General features: G+C 32.8%; 1 protein-coding gene across 23 annotated transcripts in view; it reads left to right on the top strand.

The window, feature by feature from the left end:
* Window positions 1-22,467, top strand: part of LOC113511379 (zinc finger protein 628) — a 154,366-nt gene extending 131,899 nt beyond the window's left edge. For 20 of the 23 annotated variants that reach the window (XM_052897025.1, XM_052897030.1, XM_052897035.1 and 17 more), the window contains 4 exons: window positions 17,648-17,832; window positions 18,352-18,517; window positions 19,446-19,667; window positions 20,197-22,467. In XM_052897025.1, coding sequence (XP_052752985.1) covers window positions 17,648-17,832; window positions 18,352-18,517; window positions 19,446-19,667; window positions 20,197-21,191 — 1,568 coding nt within the window. In that variant the 3' untranslated portion in view covers window positions 21,192-22,467. The remainder of the gene's footprint in view (window positions 1-17,647; window positions 17,833-18,351; window positions 18,518-19,445; window positions 19,668-20,196) is intronic. The other 3 variants (XM_052897028.1, XM_052897032.1, XM_052897034.1) reach the window with 2 other exon arrangements.
* Window positions 22,468-23,737: the final 1,270 nt, after the last annotated feature.

The following is a 23,737-nucleotide window of genomic DNA, read 5'->3' as shown; positions in this document are numbered from 1 at the left end:
TAAATCGATTTGAAGAAATTCTTTTTTTTTTAATGAATTAATAAAAATATTTGCATTATACAATATAGGGTATAAGCAAGACAATTAATATATATAACGATACAGTTGTATAAGTACAACTGTATCGTTAGTTAGTAAGGCGGTTTAATTAACCGTCTTTTATTTGAAAGTATTTACTTACTGATTGGTCCAAAAGAAATTTTATCAAAATTAGTTCAGTTAGTTTTGATATCAAAATCACTGGTTTAGCCACAAATGAAGTAGATTTTTTATCAACCCATTTCTTTTTTCCATATGCTTTTAAAATTATATTAATTTTGTGACTAGGTATATTTATCATATAAATCTTTTTTTTTTATTAATTTATATTACATATACTAACTTTTATCTGCGATTACGTACGTGTGAAGTTTGGAATTAAGAAAACCAATGGAATATCATTAAGTACTTCTAAATGGCATATAAAGGTAAAATATACAACTTTTGAAATTTTAAACTTCAAGAATATAATTTTAAAAACCGCATTCAATATGATGCAGTAGTTATTGCATGATATCGGATCATAACATACAGACAAACAGAAACGAATATACTTATAATTATTGTTTTAACTTTTATTAGTCTTAAGGGTCTTAACGCCCTCCTATCGTTGTCTTTAAAAATCTCATATATAAGGTACAGATAACATCTAGTTATAATTGTATTATATGCATATAGATATTGATTATCATTTCTATATTTTTTTATTTTCTTGAAAGAGTGACGCGTCAGCCAACAATTGTCTGAGCGTTTTTAGTACCCCATGCTCCATCTTGGTATATATGACTCTATGTAATAACTAGATACAAATAAGCAGTCACAATGTGTTAAAGACAATTATTAAAATAATTTGTAAAATTTGAAATTAAATGCTGTTCTAATAGATGGAATGGAATATTTGGAAAAAAATATTTATTAACATCAATATTCATAAAAGAGCGTAGGATCGATAACAAAAATCGATACGGAACAAAAACCGGTAACAGATGGTTCGATTCGCCCCGGTCATAAAGATTCGCCTTTTTTCCTATCGTAATCTCCAAAAAACCGGAACACGCTCATCAATATCCAAGTACTGATTTTTTACCAGGATTTTTGGTAACATCCGAATGCAACAGATGTTCACCGTGTAAGTACGGCGTATACGAAAACACGAAATAAGTACGTTGAAATTAAAATTTAAGCTCATTTAAAGGTACTTTGTAATCTACAGATCACAGAAAAACATTTGAACAAACTCAAAACAATAGACAATAAAAAACAAAGAACATTAAATTCGTGACACAGTTCGCAAAAATAATTCAAAAATGGAATCCCGCAGACTGACGCAAACATGCAAACTCGCTCTCGTTCTGTTTTCAAATCCCTTCGCTCCGTCTTTTGTCTTTTTTTTTTTGTTTCTTTTTTTTAACTCCTAACTTGCTACTTAAAGTGTTTCTTTCATTCCAAAGCCGTTTCTTTAATTAGCAACAAAGAATCGGATTGCGTGTTGCTTCCACTTTTTTAATTTAATTAAGGCCCTCCGGAAGAGACAATAGAAATAATGTGTTCGGCAATTAAAAATGTTATGACATGCAAATTTCTTGCTTTTGTCTTGGAAGTAAAAAAAAAGAATTCATTGTTTTAATTCCAAAAGGGATATAAGACGTCGATTATTCACGAGTTTAGCTCTGTGTCAGCGGATAAGTGCACTATTATGTTATTATAGACATCAAAAGTTGCATCAGAAGTACCAGATGCGAGGTAACGGTACTCGACTGTGCAATACCGCACGTTACCGGCCGAAACTGGTTTTGTTTAGCAAAAATATCTAGATATATAACGCCTTTAGATTTTGTTGCGTGCGGGCTCCAGCGACCTTTGCGGCTCGAAAGGGTTAAGTTATTTATCGGTGGATACATTCAGTTTCTAATGATGTTAAGATTGAAAATATTAAAGTTAATATTGATCAATTTAACCTTCTTGCGTTTACATTGTGGTATCGGTATGTGCATTGTACAAATTGTTAATTATTCTAAAATATTATAATTCGTATAGATCTTTCTAGAGTGTAATGTTTATGAGTTTATTTTACCATAAATTATTTATTTCTTTGCCGTGTGGTCCCGGTAAAAAATAGCCCACCACTTGCTTTCCCGTGGATGTCTTAGAAGGCAATTAAGGGAATTAAATGATCGAATCACCAAAGACTAACTGTGAATGCCAACCCGCTTACCAATTGTGGCAACTACTAGCAAAACCCCTCTTATAGGGGATGCCTAATGTCAGCAGTGGGCATTTAACGGCTCATATGATCGAAATGATATATACTTATTTATTCAAGTACCTGTTTTTTAATGCATAATATAAAATATGCAGAAAAACATTCTATTGTTTACTTTTTTTTAATTATAAATTCTTATGTCATTGACATAAGAATTTATGTTTAAATGGAATCTTATAATACCACAGATAATCGATTGAACCTCTGCCCTAGCCTAACGTATAAAAACTCCTCCAAGTTTTTTCACTTAATTTAAACTCAAAAGATACTCGAGATAATTGCTCCGTGGGGCCCATTCACTCAATACGATCGAACTCGTCGGACGAGAGTAATTTTCCCCATTTTCCTTATTTTTTGGCTTTCTTAGGTGAGTTGAAAGCTATTGTGAGTAAAGAATCGGTGATTAAAATTCAATTTTGGAACAATCGGCCGATGTGTTAGCGGGAAGATGACGCGGTGCATTTTAATTGGTTGGAATAATATTGGCGGCAGTTTCAACGCTAATTGCACGTTGTGTTCGATTTTTAAATTTAATTGTTTTTTTCAATTTCTTTAATTTTTTAGTTTGTGGCGCAAGAATGTAATAATAAGGTTTTCATATTGTCTATTTACAACTCATTTAAATAAAATCATTCGATATAATTTTCACTTGTAAATTATAATTATTTTTAAACATATTCCATCTCCTATCCTGTGGCGCTGTAATAGTATATTACAAATCATTAAGTGTCATTTTACATGGACATTTCTAAAAATCCATTACTTTGTTACTAACGTGACAACTGTTTGAAGTCTGATTTACATTCAAAAAGTGATACAACACAAAAATATATTCATCAATGTTCATAACACATCATAAACAACACATGCAGCATAATTCATCAAATTAGACACGTTAACGGTCAAACATAACACAAAAAAAAGTTAACCCTTCAACTGCGTTGCACTCTCCACACATCCGAGTTGGGGTCACAATAACCAACTGTCCCGGAAGATATTCTACCTGTAAAATAATACCGACATTAGCATAATAATGGCGTATCGACTATTATTTTCGGCATATTGGCTAACAAATGCCTGTTTTGTCCTGGGCAGCTGCAGGCCACTTTTTTAGAGGTCATTGTCCATTGGTATTTTTAGTAATAATAGTGTGACGGATCGCGAAATATCACCCTTTGCGGTCTGCAGTTTAAACTATTCAGAGCGTTCGACCAATCTATAAAATGCATAATATATATTTACATATACATACATATATATATATATATATATATATATATATATATATATATATATATATATATATATATATATATATATATATATATATATATATATATATATATATATATATATATATGTGTGTGTGTGTGTGTGTGTGTGTGTGTGTGTGTGTGTGTGTGTGTGTGTGTGTGTACTATTAAGAAAAAATTTAATGTCACTAATGATATTACAAAATAAATAAATAAAATATATAGATTCAATTATTATAAAAAGTGGATAGTTAGTTCTCTCTTTGAAAATTACGATTCCCTTACAGGCTGTTATATGTTTTTTATGCAACTTAGAATTGCAATCGAGCTTGTCTTATGTACTTATCTATTATACCGTAACAACTAATCTATTTTATGTAGCATGCAAATAAATATAAATAAATAAATAAATGTCTAGAATTAATTTCAATCGTAATATCTAATAATTAATTGAAACTGAATTAACCTTACTTAATTCAAATAACTACTTGCAAGGTAAACTATTATAGTATTTTTTTTTGTAACAATTTTTTATCCATGGCTCTGTTCACGTCACCAGGATATACAGTTTGACCAGGATAGCCAATCTCCATTCTAAATACAAATCTTCCAAACATATAGATGTATACCAAATTTAAGGACGATTAATCAAAAAGAACTCTCTATCTGTTCTTCTTTAATCAAAGGTTGTCTGTAATTGCTTTAGAGATAAAATCGCCTTTTGTATCTTTATGTATACAATATATATATTAATCTATACTTACTCTTTATGCTACAGTATTTCACTTGAATTTTCTAATTGTCATTGTATATTTTTATATTTCTGGTGTAATAAAGATATATATAAATAAATAAGAACAAACAAACACACTATCGTATTTTTTAATATGAGTAAATAATGATATATTTGCTATTATAGAGAAAAAAGAATTTTAGTAAAATTTACAAAACGAAGTTAAATATGTAATAATAAATTTATTGTCCATTTGATATTATTGTGTTCCATGCCACTTGGAGCTACATTTTTATTACTATTTCCACTGTACAAAAATTAATAATAGTTTGACAGCGCAAAAATAATAATTAAAATTGTGCAATATAAAAACTAAATACAGATTGACAAACCGGACCCTCGGGCCCGGGACAAAAGGACAGGTAATCGAAGGGTTAGTTTGGGACAAAAAACGGATCAGAACACAGAACAGAAGGTACCAAATGTGAATTGTATTATTTTAGTTTTATATATTAAATCACGGCTAACGGTCAGATTTTATTGTATGAAAATGTATGGGTAATGTATGTATAAATTATTATTATACTTTATTATATTGTACTTTATTTATTTATTTATTCATTAGTACATATATGTGTATATGGCGGACTTAATGCTAAAAGCATTCTCTCCCAGTCAACCATAGTGAAGTGTCACAATACTCGAATGCGATGCTAGTAATTATTGATATACATACATACTAAAATTACATATATAAACGAATAAATATATATAAGTAACAAATATACTTATACATATATAAAATATATTATATTATACACGAAATTGAGAATAATATAAAGGTAATAGTAATAATAGTAAATACTTTGTTATCTATGATTATATAAAATTTAGTTATTCTGTTTTTTTTTATTATTTCGAAATAAAAAAAAACTTAAATGCTATGTTCTTCTCCATCCCATATATTATGTGTATACCAAATTTCACAGTGACTGCTTGAATCGTTAAGACGCTATGAGGTAACAAACAAACAAACAAACCCACCTACATTTGTATAATATTAGTAAGAATTAGAGCACGATGAAATTCTATCAAAAATACGCCCATCCTATACCGTAACGTAATACACCTGGTATTGCAGGCGTTCATAGACTATGGTATCCGCGTACCATCAGGTGGGCCGTATGCTTGTTTGCCACCTCAGTGGGAGACTTTGTACAAAAGTCAATTGCTTGGGTACCTCTGTCCCATTCGTGTTTCAACCGTGAAGCAGTTGTGTTTGCATGGCTGTGTTTCGGTTTGAAGGTTGGGATATGGCGTAAATTTACAGTGTATAGAGGAATAACACCCGAGTCCTCAGGAATGGCAACGCATGGGCGATACAGTATACTCTGTTATGTCCATGGTACTGCTCATGTCTATAGGCGACGGTTACTACTTTCCATCAGGTGGGCCGTCAGCTTGTTTGCCATTCTAATTTGTATAGAAAAAAATATATAAAAAATACCGTTTTTGTATTCCAAATTACATAGTAATTGGTTGAGCCGTTAAGGGGTAACAAATAAACAAACTCTCTTTCATAATTATAATATTAGTAAGGACATTAGAATAAGAACTATAGCATACCTGCAATGCCGCTGGTGTTGTGGGTGATCATGGGCGGCGGTAGTCACTTACCATCAGGTGAGCCGCATGCTCGTTTGCCCCCTGTGTTGTAAAAAAAAAAAAAAAAAAAAAAAAAGAACTATAACCTATCTGCAAGGTACGTTTCAAGTGCATTTTATCATACTCTCCCCACGTAGAGCAACGCTTAACCTCACAGGGGCAATGAATCTCAATATTCGATTCAAAGACACTGCAGATGAATTTTTAAATCTATCCCCCAGCTCTGCAAATTCAGAATATCTTTTTTTAGACTTGAACATTGTCGGCGTTAGGGTTGCCGCGTTCAACATTCTATTAAAAATATTTATTTCTCACTTTCATTGTGTTTTTATACACTTTATTGTTAAATAGTTTATAATTTATTAACATTACACAACAACGCTAATTAAAAAAATTAAATTAAAACATTACATGTGTGTATATATATATATATATATATATATATATATATATATATATATATATATATATATATATATATATATATATATATATATATATATATATATATATATATATATATATGTAATATAGGACTTTGTGACCCAAATTATCCAGATTACGTTAAATTGTTTTCTCTTTTTTTTTCTAACAAGAACACTGTCTTATTACAGTAATGTAAACTGACAATGTACAGTATTCGGTGCACCAATATTTTTAATAAACTAATTAACAAAATATAATTATTAGCAAATCGCTAAGATCACTTAAACGGCTTATTTTAGGAATTGTATTAGTAAATAGTTTTTGAGGATACCTTGCCCTTCTTTGTGTTTGTTCTTTTGCTTGTGTAAACATGTGTTCATTTAATTTAACAAATATATTCGCTTTAAATATGTACAGACTGGGAACAGGTAATATGTTTAGAGACGTGAAACAAGATCTACAAGAAACATCACTGCCTTTACTATTACGATATAAGTCTAACATAAGTACGACATATATCTGAACATATTTAGTTTCATATATAAATTCAGTATAATATTTTAAATAATATGAATGTATATGGCAGTCTACGGTAGAGGCTTATATTCAGCAGTGGACAAATAATAGCTGAGATGATGATGATGATGATTGTTTTGAATAATTGACTTGATTTTTCAAATAAATTAAATTACCCTTCTGCTATTTGCTAGTCTGTGTTGACACAAATTTATTAATGAAAAGTCAAGTTTTATTGAAAAGAGCAAAAGTTTATGATTGAATAATGAATATGAATTGAATATGTATTTTTTTATACCACAAAAGTGGCAAACAAGCATACAGCCCGTCTGATAGTAAAGAGTCATTTCTTTTAGTAAAGAGTTATTTTCATTTAAGAATTTCCCTTGTCGGTGCAACTAATTAATATTAGAGAGTCACTATAGCCTATGAAATAGTTATTTTATAATGAAATTCATATTGTTTATTTCAAAATGCTTGTAATTGAAAACAATATTCTTGTTCTTAAAATTAAACAAAAGCATATAAATAAATAAATAAATAAATAAATAAATAAAACAGTTACACCACATTCCTAGTTTATAAGAAAAAAAAATAAAAGAATAAAAAAACATAAATGAACATACAACAAATTATAATGTTAAATATGAATAAAAACGCATACAGCAAAACTGTACTTCTCCCAACAAAAACTCTCAACGGACGCAACGTTAAGATAAAACAAACGGCCCAAGTCGTTAGCGGCAACCCTTGCTTAAACCAGACGCTCCAACTTTAAGAAAACTTGCCAACTACTTATTCCTTTTGCATTTTTCCCCGTTTCTTTTTTCAGCGCCCACTCCGCTCCGCCTTTTGAATCTTTTTGCTGTTCTCTGAAACGTGTACCCCTTTCAGGAGTTGGCTATCTTTCTCAACTTGACTGCCCCGAGTTCGGGCGTGCGTGGAGTCGATTTTGAATTTTTAATTTTTTTTTAGTCAATAACAAATGAAATTGGCTTAGAGTACCGAGTTGATATAACAACCATAGGTGACAATTCTATATTTACAAAAAAAGTTTCATCAAAACTAGACTACTACTACCAGAGGGAGACTATGTACAAAAGTCGATTGCTTGGGTACCTCTGTCCCATTCGTGTTTCTACCGTCTTGTGTTTACATGGCTGTGTTTCGGTTTGAAGGGTGGGATATGGCGTGAGTTTACTGGGTACAGAGGAATAACACCTGAGTCATCAGGAATGACAACGCATGGATGTGTGTACTGTTATGTCCATGGTACTGCTCATGCCTATAGGCGACGGTTACCACTTTCCATCAGGTGAGCCGTTAGCTTGTTTGCCATTCTAAGTTGTATAAAAAAAAATACTTCTTACAAAGAATATTATAGAAAATATTTATTGCCAAAAAAATACTTAGTTACAAAAGAAAATACAGAAATATTATATATAGAAAAAGTGTCTTATATTAGGCAAAAGAAACTGACTCAGCTGATACTGTGAGAATCCCAGTGCAAAGTGTACAGCTGCACAGCGCTGGTTTTCAGCCAACCCGTCTTTTAACAATATAGCAATTATTTAAATTTGACGAATGATTTTTTTTTTAAATGGATGATAATGGAATGGTAACCCCACCCGCGCTATCGGTATACACTGGCGGAGCACCAGTGAAAGATGATAGATGAGGATGAAGTAGGTCAGTTAGCCCATCGTGACGAATTTAACAAGAATTGTTCACGATGGTTTCCAGGGGGAACCACGTGGAGGTCGACCTAATAAGGTTCATTGCTAGCAATGGGACTGTCAAACTCTATTGCTAACAATCCTTTCCCCCCCCTGACGAATGATGTTAGAAAAATATTTTCTACTTTAATACTTCTTATAATTATTAATCACTTATATTTGAAAACGAAAAAAAAAGCAGTGAAGTCTCCAACTATTTCCTTACTCCTTGAAAACTCCTTAAGTTTTTATTTGACCACTGAAGCATTCGCGAGATAACGCCGCGTCGAAAATTAAAAAAAAAAAAGTGAAGAGAGAGAGAGCAGTAGAGAAAAAAGGAATGTCGGAGATAAAACTTTCGGCGTGGGAAGCTGAACAGGCGCCCCGGGAATACTTTTTATTGCCTCCGCTCACCGGCTCGATTATTCTCTTTTTGCAAATCGAAAAACTTATACCAAGTAGGTTGCTTTTCAGAAATAGATAATTCAATTATTGACTAGTAATGTCACAATTTTTTTTTATTTTTTTTTTCATACTTCGAATAGTAAAGAAGCTGACGATATTATGCTATTTTTTTTTAAACATAACATTATCTAGTAATCTATTTTTTTTCTAAATTATTAATAAGTACCGATATACGATGTATGTAGTTGGCTATGAAGAAAACTATGCTCAGAGTTTCTTTGCGTGATAGTATCCGAAATGAGGATATCCGCAAAAGAACTAAAATAGACCGACATAACCCGAAGAATAAGCAAGCAATGGGCTGATCACCCCATTGCTACTCCAACTTATATAGTTCGTACCGACAACCGATGTAACACAAAGGTTCTTGAGTAGCGACCTCGTACAAGCTATTACAGTGTGGGACGACCCGCACTAGATGGAGCGACGATCTCAAATATATTGCAGAGAATTAGTGGATGCAGGTGGCTCGGGTACGTACCTTAAGGCAAGCTATGGGACAGGCCTTTGTTCAGCGATGGACAGTTAAAAGCTGATATGGTGATAATCGATCTACGACATCTTTCGTGAAATATTTTTTTAATTTAGAACGCAAAATCTAATATGTACAGATATACAGATTTTGATACTTAAAGAGAACGGAATTTGTTTTAATCACAAAAATAATATGTGACTAACAAGAGAATAAACTCTATCGGTAGAAAAAAGGTTTATAAAAATTAGTCCAAAAATGGCCAAGAATCGTTTTACATCCTAACTAACTATATAAATGTAAAATTTAAATATATAGACAGATAGATAGAATTTTTTTTACTTTAATACACCGAATGGCAAACAACATAGATTATAAAACTTGTAACTAATAGTATTTTGTTTGTTTGTTACCGTTTTGCACCGTAACAGCTTAATCAGTCATAATAAAATTAGGTATACACGTGTTGTACGGGTTAGAGAAGGACATAGGCTAGTTTTTATCTCAGTCACGTGGACGAAGTCATGCGTAAAAACTAGTATATTCACCTAAATATAAACAATTCGACAATTTCCTTTTTTGAGCTTAAAAGTACGAACTAGTTAATTTTTTCAATGCAATTGTTAATCGTAAACAAGTTGTAAGCTCACGTGATGGAAAACATAGAAACAGAACACCATAGAAATCACATAACAAACTTTAACACCCATGCTATATTCATGTTTAATTATAAAGTAATAATTTCCTTAATTGTATAAAACAGAAAACAAAATGGCCGTTCGGTATATTCGATATTTAAATGCCAATACCGAATTCCCGTCCAACGCAGGTGGAATATTTTTTTGCTGTAATCCACCCCGAAATAGTTGGGGGCGAGGGTGGGAATAGTTTGGGGAGTGCGTGGCCCCGACCCCTCCCATTCGCCCCCGCCGGGCGAGGGGGCCGCTGGGGGTTTGCACCAACCATGTGTGCACGCAAATTCGTGCCCAATAATTTAAATTTCCGATGGCTCTGATAAATGCACTATTAATTTTATATATTTGCCTTATATAACTCGCCGGTCGCCGGGGTATCTACAGATTGGACGACTAGTTTTTGCCCACAACTTCGTCCGTTAAAATATACAGATTAAACGCATTAAAACGTTCTTCTACTTGCCAAACACTAAGTGTATATCAAATTTTATGACGATTGGTTGAGCGGTTAAGAGTTAAGAAGTAATAGTTAAAAACTTACATTATTAAAATTAAAATGCGAAAGTTTGTAGGGATGGAGGGAAGGCCGCGTGGATGGATATTTCATGAAAATACTAAATGTAATATCTAAAATAGTAATGTTAAATAAAAAAAAAAACTGGTTTTAATTAAAGAAAAAAACTGGTTTTTACTGGTTTTTGCTAGTTTTTACTGGTTTTAATGTAATTTGGTGCACGAGTAGATTATATTCTAACATACTTGATACTTCATGAATTAATTCGTGTGGACGAAGCTACAGGATATAGCTTGTTACTAGTAGTAATATTCACCAGAGGGAGACTTTGTACAAAACTCGATTGCTTGGGTACCTCTGTCCCATTCGTATTTCAACCCTGAAGCAGTTGTGTTTGCATGGCTGTGTTTCGGTTTGAAGGGTGGGATATGGCGTGAATTTACAGAGTACAGAGGAATAACACCTGAGTCCTCAGTAATGGCAACGCATGGGGGGTATCATGGACAAAACAGTATACTCTGTTATGTCCGTGGTACTGCTCATGTCTATAGGCGACGGTTACCACTTTCCATCAGTTGGGCCGTCAGCTTGTTTACCATTCTACGTTGTATTAAAAAATTTACATATAGAATTATTCAATAAACATCAAAATTATTAGGGTCATTATAAATAAGTAGTTTTAACAATATAATTAATGACAGTTAATGACGGCTGACCAACGCGCCTGTACTTGTATTTAATTTAAATTCTCACTAACATCCTATTTATATAATAAAGTTTGTAACGACGGAAGGAGAGATGTTTTTTTACTCTTTCATTCTCTCTTTTCAGATTTGAATGAAATTTGGAACACGGATAGGTTATGTGCTAAGTAAACGCATAGGATACTTTATATTCACACGGGTGAAGCCGCAGGAAGAATAGTGTTCTTTTTAATACAACTTACAATGGCAGACAAGCTGACGACCCACCTGACGGAAAGTGGTAACCGTCACCGATAGACATGAGCAGTACCATGGACATAACAGAGTATACTATTTCGCCCATGATACCCCCCACGCGTTGCTATTCCTGAGGACTCAGGTGTTATTCCTCTGTACCCAGTAAATTCACGCTATATCCCACCCTTCAAACTGAAATAGCCATGCAAACACAACTGCTTTACGGTTGAAACAAACGAATGGGACAGAGGTACCCAGGCAATCGACTTTTGTACAAAGTCTCCCTCTGGTAATGATGATGATGTTGATGATAATGATTAATTACAACAATTAATGAGGTATACAAACAAATACCACTTTAATTGTAACTTAACCAAATAAATGTACAACTAACTATATAAATGTATGATTAATACGTATATATGCAACATCCTAACAGAGTTCAGGTAAAGTACAATTAATTAATGTATTACCTAATATCTTTATAACCTCGTAATGCATTAATAAATAATTAATAAATTATGGAAATCCCAGGACAAGTATATTAAATATTATATATTAAAACTATGAAATTAATAACGGGCGAAAGCATGTGAGAATTATACGGACACAAGTCAAAATGGCGCGTTCAAACTCGGCGTTCCAAATTCAAAAATAAATTCGTTACACGCTCGCGCCCGTCGGCCTGTCGTGTTTTAAAATCGACTGTACGTTCCGCTTTCCGCGATTTATTTTTAATTTTAGAATTAATAACCATTTTATGGCCTGTGGCAATGGTAATGCATTTAATATTTTTAAATCCCTCATTATTTGGATTTGTTTTTATTCTACATAATAATAAAAATGCAGTAATATTTTTTTTTATTTCTGCACGATTAACAGTAGGTAGGTATATAAAAATAATTCACAAGGTATAATTTATTATATTTATTGAGATAAATAAGTGATACCTACGCCAAGTCTTATTCGAATCCGACGATTCTTTTTGCAATAGATAGAGTTTATTCTTATTTAATATTTTTTTCTTTCCCATATTATTTTTTTTTATCTTAATTTAACGAAATCAAAATTACTTCGATTCTAGAACGAATTGCAATCTAGTGAACCACTGACCTCGGCTATGTAGATGGTATAAGTTTAAACTTTTTAAACCATAAACAATTATCTCAATAGAATATTAATATTTTAATAATATTTCTACATCTAAAATGGTTACAAGAAATGCTTTATGCCTACGCGTTAGTCAAAAGGTGCTTGTATTAGTTGCAGGGAAGTACTTTTGTATGTAAATCAATGCGTAGGCCGCGGCCAGACTGCCTAGCGCATTGAACACGCTAGACCTGATTTTCACCACCTAAGAACATTTAGAATAACACGCCTTTTGGATTCTGAAACGTTTTTATAACCAATATATTGTGACAATTCTAATCCTGATATAATAAAATTAAAAAAATTATAACGATCGTTGAAAAGATGTTTGTTACACTCTCAGTCAATAATTACTGAACGGAGTTTACCGAAATTACTGGGTACGGAGGTATAACACCTGAGTCCTCAGGAATGGCAACGCATGGAGGGTATCACGGGCGAAACAGTATACTCTGTTATGTCCATGGTACTGCTCGTGTTTATAGGCGACGGTTACCACTTTCCATCAGGTGGACCGTCAGCTTGTTTGCCATTCTAAGTTGTATAAAAAAAAATATTTATTTATTTCTTATTGCATTCCATAATGTGATTAGTAGACATTTCAACTTCAATTATGGACCCTGTTGGGCGCAGCAAGTAGGAGAGAGAAGGACAACCTTTTTTCTTTCACTTTAGAAATAGTTTAAGAGTTTGTTACAATATTATCCAATCATTAAAATTATTTCACAATAGCTACGTATTTTATTATTATTATTATTATTCATTATTTAAGTATTGGTGTGTATCTATTCATATTGTAGAAGTAATTTATATGGTTCACGGGTAGGTTATATCTTAGTACATAGTATTAGTTATATATTTACAAACAGGCGTAGACGCGGGATACAGCTAGTAACATGTAAAGAATTATTTTTTCCGTATTTCTATATTACACTATATTTCTGTATGTCCAATGGTTGACTGATAGAGAACAGCATCCGGTGTTAAGTCCACCAAATGTACATACAATTACGATGTGCATTTAAATTTAAATAAATAAATAAATATTTTTTTTTTACATTTTTTTTATGCAACTTAGAATGGCAAACAAAATGACGGCCCACTTAATGGAAAGTGGTAACCGTCGCCTGTAAACATGAGCAGTACCGTGGACATAATAGAGTATACTGTTTTGCCCATGATACCCTCATGCGTTGCCTTTCCTGAGGACTCGGGTATTATTCCTCTGTACCCTGTAAATTCACTGCCATATCCTTCAAACCGAAACACAGCCATGCAAACACAACTGCTTCACAGTGGAAACACGAATGGGACAGAGGTGCCCAAGCAAACGATTTTTGTACAAAGTCTCGCTCTGGTAAGAATACACAAACGATATTAAAAATGTGTTCAGAATTCGTGATAATATCACGTATTATATACGTATAGATATTTATACAAAAATTAATTTAGATACCTCCTCTATTTGTGAGTCTGTCGATTTTTTTTTTTTGTATTCTTTACAAATACTTTATTGTTGTTGTCATTTGTTTTTTTTTTTAGGAAATAACGGAAACTCTCCTTAAGTACTAGACAATTAACGTATTAAATTTATCTGATTTATGATAGAGGTAACTTTTGAATTATAGTTAGACGTTATAAATAATAATTATAAAGTCCAAAATAACTTACAAATAAAAGCACTAAATTATAATAATAATAATTTATTTGGAACAAAAACATTGGTTACAATATTATTGAAAAACGATGACATCCGCAGAAGTATAAAACTGTGTCGCGAATATCAACGCCCAACTCCTCATTGCAAGATTCCAAAACAGACTAATTAAAACATATAGTAGTCGTTACATTTGTTTGTATGTAGCAACTAACCAATTACAATACTAAATAATAACTATAAACTACTCATTATTAATACATTTTAAAATATCTAAAATAAAATAAATATAAAAATACTTATGCAATTTCAATTTGAATAATATATTAAAATTATATTTCACTAAACGCATCCGAAATCAATATTCGCAAATACCAGAGACCATCGTGCATCATGTAAACTGTGCTAAGGCGAACGCCTTTCCCTTCCCTACATTTATTCATAGAGAAATAACAAAAATACCCATAGACAAAACAACCAGTTTCCATTGGTCCCTCTCGCGTATCTCCTCCGTATTGGAAAGTGGGACCACTAAGTGTCAGTGTGAGTAGACGGGGTTCAGATTACGCTGGTCGGTCGGGCGCGTAGGTTGTATAGATTGAAAAATGGCGTCAAGCCTCAACCTACAATAGTGTATAGGCATATCCGGAAATGTTCGCGTGGACATAGGAATTAATATATCTGTTACATACGCTTTTAACCGATTTCAAAATAGAACGTAATCATAAATACGTTACACAGGTTTTTCTTTCAAGAGCCATCTAATATTAATTTTGTTGAATTTAAAAGCTTCTATTAATTTTCCAAATTCGTTTTGTGCGTCCGTGTGTATGTGTTCTACATTTCTGAAAAAAAATAATATGTCAATTAGGTAAGCAAGCTATAGACGTTACTTCACTGATAGTCCTATATCAATTTTGTTAATTTAAATTTTATCAATAAATTAATTTAAACAATAATTAAAAATTGATCACAATTTATATAAGTACAAATTGTCTGTTGTATAATGAATCAGTAATTGAACTGAAAAAAAGCGTAAAAGAAAGTTTAAAAGCATAATTGACCCCAAATGTGCATAAGATGCGGGTTCAATGGGAACCCGGTTGCATGGAATTTTTTCCAAACACACTACAAATGTAATATTTTTTTTTATATATTACAAAAGTGCCTAATATGATTTTCATATTTATAATACTTATTTAATATTATTAATAGCAGAATTATAAATATTTTTTTTATTTCATTACGGAATTCTTTCGTATCGATATCCGTTGAGAAAAACCGCTAAGAAACTAAACTATTAATTTTTTAAAATACCTAATTTAGAATTTACAGGCTACAGAGGAATAACACCTGAGTCCTCAGGAATGGCAACGTATGGGGGGTATCATGGGCGAAAGAGTATACTCTGTTATGTCCATGGTACTGCTCATGTCTATAAGCGACGGTTACCACTTTCCATCAGGTGGGCCGTCAGCTTGTTTGCCATTCTAAGTTGCTAATTTAGAAATATAAATTCGAATGAATGTTATTACCTACATATATCACTAATAAATATTCTCCATAAATAATTTCCATTTAATCGTCAAATATAAATTTAATATATAAAATAACCTATTCGTATTTATACAAAGAAACAGGCTACAACAATCACTTACTCTTGGCCCGTCATAAAGGTCTTAAGTAGCGTAATATTTTACCCACACTTTTATCTAGCGAGCAACCTAATAAACTCAGATATAAAATTTAGTGCCAATAAATAAACCAATCGGACCGTTACTGCTCCAACGGCTATACAAAGCACTAGCGAGCTTCACTTATATACATTGGGCTATGTCAAACTAAACACAAGACCATATATCTATCTTGTAGCATCTAGGAAATAATTCTGCCATATCTTTCCTTGCAAACGCACCAGTATTATACACACGCATTCTTCTCAGACATGCAAAATCACGAACACTCATACATCGAAGGACTATGTAGAAAAGATACCCAGTATTACTGTGCACATTATAAAATGTTTGCTGTGTGAGCCCTTGTGTGTGTGAGTGCGCTCAGTCAATGACCTGTGCATTTGCTTGCAGTAGTACAGGCTAAAAGTATGCGTTCGTTTTATTATGGTCTTATTTTAAAAATGGAACGCCGGTCATCGGTTTCTTTCGCGCGTTGGGCTAGGTCGCGGTTTTTGGCGCGAACGCGTTTGTTTTATTCAGTTTGCACCAAAACTGGTTCTTACCGTTCGATTGTGTAACCTTTTGGGTTGCCGTTGTATTTACGTGTTCGAATTATGAACTAATCGACTCGGACGATACGAATTTCTAAATAAGGAAGAAGGAATTTGTAGCTACATTGATGATACAAATAATTTTGAATATAGAACGATTAAAAATAATCATTTGGCCTGATTACTGAATGAATGGCTCTATAAATAAATACTTAACAATTCCGAAAAGATAGCGCAGGAATGTTGCCTTAAGAATTGCACAACTAGTTTTCTTCAGATGTCCGGCTAGTATCTATTGCATTAAGAATTCCTTCCGTATATAAATTGCGGCCTTTTTAAGCTTGTCTCCATAAATACTTATAATTGCAGTTATGCTTCATTCGAATACTGTTTGGGTGGTCCTTATATTAACATAATATTTTTTGTGCAATATGTATTCTAATTACATAATAAAATTATTTATGTTTTTAATAGAGAATAAAACTACTATTTAAGAAAAAATTGTTTAAGAAAAATGACACATTGACATTTTACTAATAAAATTAACATTGTCTATAATATATTACATGATAAAAAAATTATTTGTTTAAGTGAAATGACCTCCTCGAATTCAAATATCTATGTTGAAATCAAGAAATTAACTTGTCATTTTATATTAAGTAATTATTAATAAATATATAATTTCATTATTTACATAATTTTACTCCAAATTTAATTTTATTTGTATTTAAATGTATATTTAGTTTTTGAAGTAATTTAAAATATATCCAATTAATAATAAGGTACCTATTAATAACACCTCAACAACAAGTTGTAAAAAATATACAATAGTAATACAATTAAAATCTATGAAACCAAATTTAATAAACAACAAATATATGTAACAAAAACATAACTTTTTTTCTCTTCTTTTTCAGGCGAACGTCCCTACAAATGCCACCTTCCTGATTGCGGGCGTGCCTTTATCCAACTGTCCAACCTGCAGCAACACCTCAGAAATCATGACGCTCAAGTGGAACGCGCCAAAAACAGACCTTTCCATTGCAATATATGTGGAAAAGGGTTTGCCACCGAAAGCAGTCTTAGAACACATACGGCGAAGGTCAGTATCTAACGTAATTTGTCTATGTTTTTTTTATTCATGATCATATAATCAAATTGAAATTTTAATTTCATTTTTAAATAATTAACAATTTTTAAATGTACTTATTCTATATTTTCATATTTATCATTATAAAAAAGAAATATAAAATTTGTTATAGATATTCTCTTAGTAAATTTATGTAAAATATAATTCTGTAAATGTAAATGCACTATTCGATGACGTGTTACCATTTGACTAATATCAATGCATTCTCTTCTGTTTTATAATTTATTTTTACGAGTATCACCAAAATTGTAATTTGGCTAATTATCCTTCTGATTATCGAAATTCCATTTGGCATTTATTATTGAAATTTTATTTAAAAAACATTTTAATCTAAATTAACATTTTGGCTGTTTTTATAATTTCTAAATTCCTTCTCGACATGTTGTTTTTTATTTGTGTATAATATTTTATTGTATTGATCCTAATCTTTGAATGCTATGCCCGCATCGCCACCTCGCCACGGTGGAACAGGAGCTTCAGCTGCACCTTGGTGTTTTGCAGCAACATGCGGCACTCATGATTGGTGGTGCAACCGCAACCACATGCCCAATATGCCACAAAGTTGTATTCGGTGGCGAAGCGCTCGTAGAGCATATGAAGAATACACATAAAGATCCTAACGCATCCGGTGTTGCGAGTAAGTTTCCCGAATGCGGCCGTTCGGTTTTTAAATTGAATTTAAACAGCGTTCCAAAAAAGAACGTTGTCTCTGGGTGACTTTCTTTTTTCTCTAAATGTAAGTTAAGTGCTAGTGTAGTATCTCTTTTGCAGAGGCCGTTCCTTTTTCTAATAATATTTTATTGTTAATATTTAAAACAGTAATTTGAACGCCCCAGCAGACGAGATTTGTTAGTTTATAAGGTTTGTCACTGGAAGTTTGTACTTTAAAATTGCCGGTCTCAGTTAAATAATAGTTATAGTAACTGCAAAACATTTTGCAATCAAACATTTTCCGTAGCAAAAGCTTCCAGCTGGCACAAAGCCATGAGGGGTGTTGGTTTCTTTAGATCCAACGGTAAAACAAAAACGTATCGTTTCCATAAAATATTAGTAATATAATAAATAAACTGGCTGCAACTCCATCTAAGGTATATCTGTTATTGTTTCGGCGTTATTGCTAGGGTAAAGTGTTTTGAAAACATTTCTTGCTTGTCCCGACCACAACAGATTCTTAGGATGGAGTTCCAACTGTATTATCATAACATGTTTTGTTTATGTATCTAATAGCTACATTTTCCTCGGTTTTCTAACGTCAACTTCGTTTTGTTGCCATTTCTGTTCCGCTAATTGATTTATGTTTTGGTCTATCCACTTTAAGTTCGAATGTTTTTATTATTTCATATTTAATATTTTGCGTTATATTATTTTCGTTAAAATTACTTTGTATAAAGAACGAAACGACTTTTGTTGAATGTGACACTTCACATATCATGCCCAAAGACAGCAGAGAAGATGAGCAAAAGTCGTTTCCACGTGATGACACTAACAAATGAACTAACCTGGTCTTTTTTTCTTTCCCCCCTCTAACCCACTAACCTATCCTGATCCTGGTGATGATGGCGCAGGTCCACCCGCCACTTCACCGTACCCAGCACAAGCTAAACCAACTGATCCTTATATAGCGAAGCGGCGGACGGCGAACCACCCTTGTCCTGTATGTGGGAAGCATTATGTGAATGAAGGTTCCCTAAGGAAGCACCTCGCATGTCACCCGGAGACGCAGCTCACCAGCAGTCTCAGAATGTGGCCGTGCTCGGTGTGTCAAGCTGTGTTCACCCATGAAAGTGGTAAGTACAATATTTTGACAAATTTTATCATCATAATCATTTTGTCCGTTGCTAGAATAGGCAAATCAGAAATAAATAACTAGGCTAAAGCAAAACTAAAAGTAGCGAGAGCTGACCACAAATAATAACCAAAGTTCGAAAGAAAAATAAAAAAAATACCCAATATCCATATACCTACTAACTACTTATATAAATACCTATAAAAAAAAGATTTGTCATGTTACTATGAATAGAGTACATTATATAGTAAAATGACGTAATGATTATAATATACATACGTAATTTTTTGTAATTTTCTGATATCCCTGACAGGTAGTTCGCAATAACCTACTATCTTAATTTTTTACATATTTCCATATAATTTAGAGTTTAGAGCTTGAATATATTGAAAAAAATGTACATCAAAAATGTTAACACTAATTTTACTAATTTTATTAAAAAAAATCATACATTTAACAACTACATATAGTATTCTAAATAAACTGTTCGATTTCTTTTTGAAGTTTAAATATAAAACGTAAATTTTCAGGTCTTCTTTCCCACATGGAGCATATGAGAATGGAACCAAAACATCAGTTCGCTGCTCAGTACGTCCTCTCCCGAGCGGCAGCAGAGAGGAGGGAAAGAGATCTCCTTGCTGCCGTATCAGCCTCCGCCGGAGGCTCTGGCCTTCTCAACTTAGCTCCGCCTTCCCCAGCACACTCCGACTCCTCCTCAAACGGCCGGCTATCCTCCTCAGCGGGCTCAGAAGCTGGTGCTGCCGTCAACAAGCTGACAGATCTATTGCGATCAGCAAACAACGGACATCAAGCATACGGTGACGAGAGAGTCGCCGCGATTGCAGCAGCGGCAGCGAACATGATGGCACAACCAGGAGAAGGCGCTAACGCTGTACAAGTCGCTGCTGCTAATCTAGTATCAGCGATGCGACAGCAGCTAGCAAGAGAACCACCGCCAGCACAGCCTCCAGCGGAGACACCTCCAGCACCGACCGAAGCGGCGTTGCGGATCCAGCAAGCAGAAGCGTTGCTGCGAAGTCAGGCAGAAGCATTACGATTAGCGGTTTCACAAGCAGCCGCAGCGGCACACGGCAACGAAGCGCCTAGTCCGTTAAGGCACAACGGAGGCTTCCCCCCACAACCGCCTAACGATGCGAGTGGGCAGTTAAGTCCAGAATTAGTTGAAGCATTTAGAATTGCGCAGGAACAGAGATTGGAGCAAGCGTTGAGATTGCACGATCCGAGAATGTTGGGTTTCAATCTGCCATCGCCTGCACAACAAGCGGCACAACAGGCCGCGCAGCAGGCTGTTGCGGCACAGCAGGCGGCGGCTGCTCAACAGGCCGCTCAGCAGGCGGCTCAGCAAGTGGCCCAGCAGGCTGCTCAGGCGGCACAAGCGGCACAAGCAGCTCAACAAGCCGCAGCGCAAGCGGCTCAACAGCAACACATGCAACAAGCAGCACAACAAGCAGCGCAACAAGCGGCGCAACAAGCTGTCCATCTCCAACAAAACCCTCAGCCATGAAAATTCAGCTATTACTAATCCGACGCGATTTCGGTAGAAAAAACAACCGTAAAAAAAAAAAAACAATCTAGTTTAATAGAAACGTAGTATTTCATATTTTTTGGGACAAAATTCACTTTTCGTTACAACGGAGCGTGAACGGGAAATCGCCTCTGATTGGTAATTATTTACTTTGAACTCGGGACTCGATATACGTTTTTTTTATTAGCCACAAATACGTTAAAGATAAATTAATAAAACTACATTCGTAGATAGACCTAACTGTTGTAAATAAGAATGGATTAGCCGAGACAAAATCTCTTGTAAATATATACTATGAATGAGAAATTAAAATAGTTGAATGAATATGAAATAATGGAACAAAAACTCGCCCGAACAAGTAATTAGATGTAGACACATACGACAAATAATATACAGTGCAATCTTCATTAATTATTTGTTTGGTTATTAATGAGTGTTATATTATTATTATTATTATTAAAGTGAAATATTTATTTTTTATTAGCTTTATATGCAGAGCATTGTATCTCTTAGTTTAGTACAAACTTTTGGATGTGCCAAACTGGTTTAAGCACTATTTGTCGCATTTAGCGAGACTTTGCAATATTTAGTTTGCATATTAAGTTTCTATAGGATATATTCTATTGCAATATAATTAATTATATTTGTTTTTACTTTAACTTTTCACGCAATAACACGTCTTATGCTAGTCACGTTTTGAACGCACAAACATATTCTATTTAGAGAAAAAGAAAAAATTAAAATTTATTTTTAAATATTATTATTATTATTTTTTGTTTTTATTTCAATAAATTCTCTATTAATCTTCATTCGGCGTAAAGTTTTATTTTTATTATAAATGCCATATTAGCTAATAATAATGTACATACGTAGAAATTACGTAATGTTGATGCTTTTGTTCATACGAAAATAAACATTTTATTTTTATTATGACGCTATAATTTTTAACGAGAATATAATTATTTACAAATCATTTGTATAGGTGTACATATATAATTAAAAAAAAAATTGGAATATAATTTTTATTTCAGAAGACTGCCGTTACTTACCTTTGTTTTTTCTTTTCTGTAAATAAATAATCGATAATAAACATTGTATACATGGATAAATAAATAGCGATTTTTCACTGCACAAATAGTAAACGACCGAAACAGGACAACTATATGAACGAAAGTCGAAGTTACAACTGAACATAAACAAAAAAGAGTCTTCGACAACAATCACATTGAATAGACTAAAAAAAAAAAAAACACAAGGCATTCTTTTCAAGAACACGGACATCGACACAAAGCCCGAATATATTTCGATTTACTTTTTTTTTTCATTTCACACAAACAAGCTTTTAAATGAACCACAATAGCCCAGTGAATCATTTTATATGATCAACAAATGAAGCATTCCGCTTCATATAAATAAATCTAACAACAAAATCATTAGGCATCTAAAATGCCGGCAGTTGCCATTGCAATAGTTTTATATAGATTACTGTAAATTGCAAAATGATCCTTAATTTTTTTTTTTTTTTTGCAAAACGGGATCATTTTACAATTTAATTATAAGAGAATGTCAAGTGTTGCCGAATAATAATTCTTTTAATATTATCATCATGTATTATAAATAAGTGACAATTTATGTGTACTGTATCGATTCAATAATCATTATAGTACACATGAATTGTAATATTGTACGTGTAATCGTAAAATAGGTAAGGTATACTAAGCTGATTTTAATGTACGTAATTATTTGATTCTTGAATTAATATCGGTGCGAGTGCGTACAGTGAGTTACGAATCGTTCGCGATTCGTAAGTCCACTGTCGCGTTGTGCCGATTTAATGGATAAAAAATTGAAAAAAAAAAACACAATGCAATAGCCCAAAAATTCGCTATAATTTGTATCGTGATATTTGGTTGTGGATGGGAGTGTATTATTTAATTTTTCCTTTCAATGTATTATATATTTTATTTATAAACACACAAAACATTTCGGCGTGTTATTCATTTATTATTTGGAGAGCACTGGTTTGTTCCACCGATACGTGAAGGATACTCGACAATGATTATGTTTTCTAGGAAACGTGTAATCTCTTGGAATTTTGACTGAAATAAAATAATTATATTAAAAGAAGATGAAGAAGAAGAAGAAGAAGAAGAAAAAGAAGTTTTTTCGAATAAACACAACAGAAAAATTCAAAGTGAACGGATCGCTATTAATGTAAAAATGTCCTCATAAATTTAATATATAAATAAATTTAATGTAACAACAAAAGAAGTTCCTATGAATATTGTATAAATGGTATTGTTTTAAATTTAGGTCTTAGTAGAAGGAAAAAAATTTATGGACGTTTGGTATTTTTAAAGTTATAATTAATAAAATCATCGTGTTAGGGAACTGAACTCGAGTGTCGTCGAGTTGTACAAAAAAAAGCACGGATCGTGAATCCTAACATTAGATTTTTAGATCAAAAGTTACGTTTCCAAGAAAGTGTTCAAGTGGTATATATTGTTCACATTTTTGTGCGACAT

This window comes from Galleria mellonella, unplaced genomic scaffold (genome assembly GCF_026898425.1).
Source record: "Galleria mellonella isolate WM207_F2 unplaced genomic scaffold, CSIRO_AGI_GalMel_v1 utg352, whole genome shotgun sequence".
Taxonomy (NCBI): domain Eukaryota; kingdom Metazoa; phylum Arthropoda; class Insecta; order Lepidoptera; family Pyralidae; genus Galleria; species Galleria mellonella.
The sequence above is the reverse complement of the archived record's forward strand: the minus strand, read 5'-3'. Positions and strand labels throughout refer to the sequence as shown.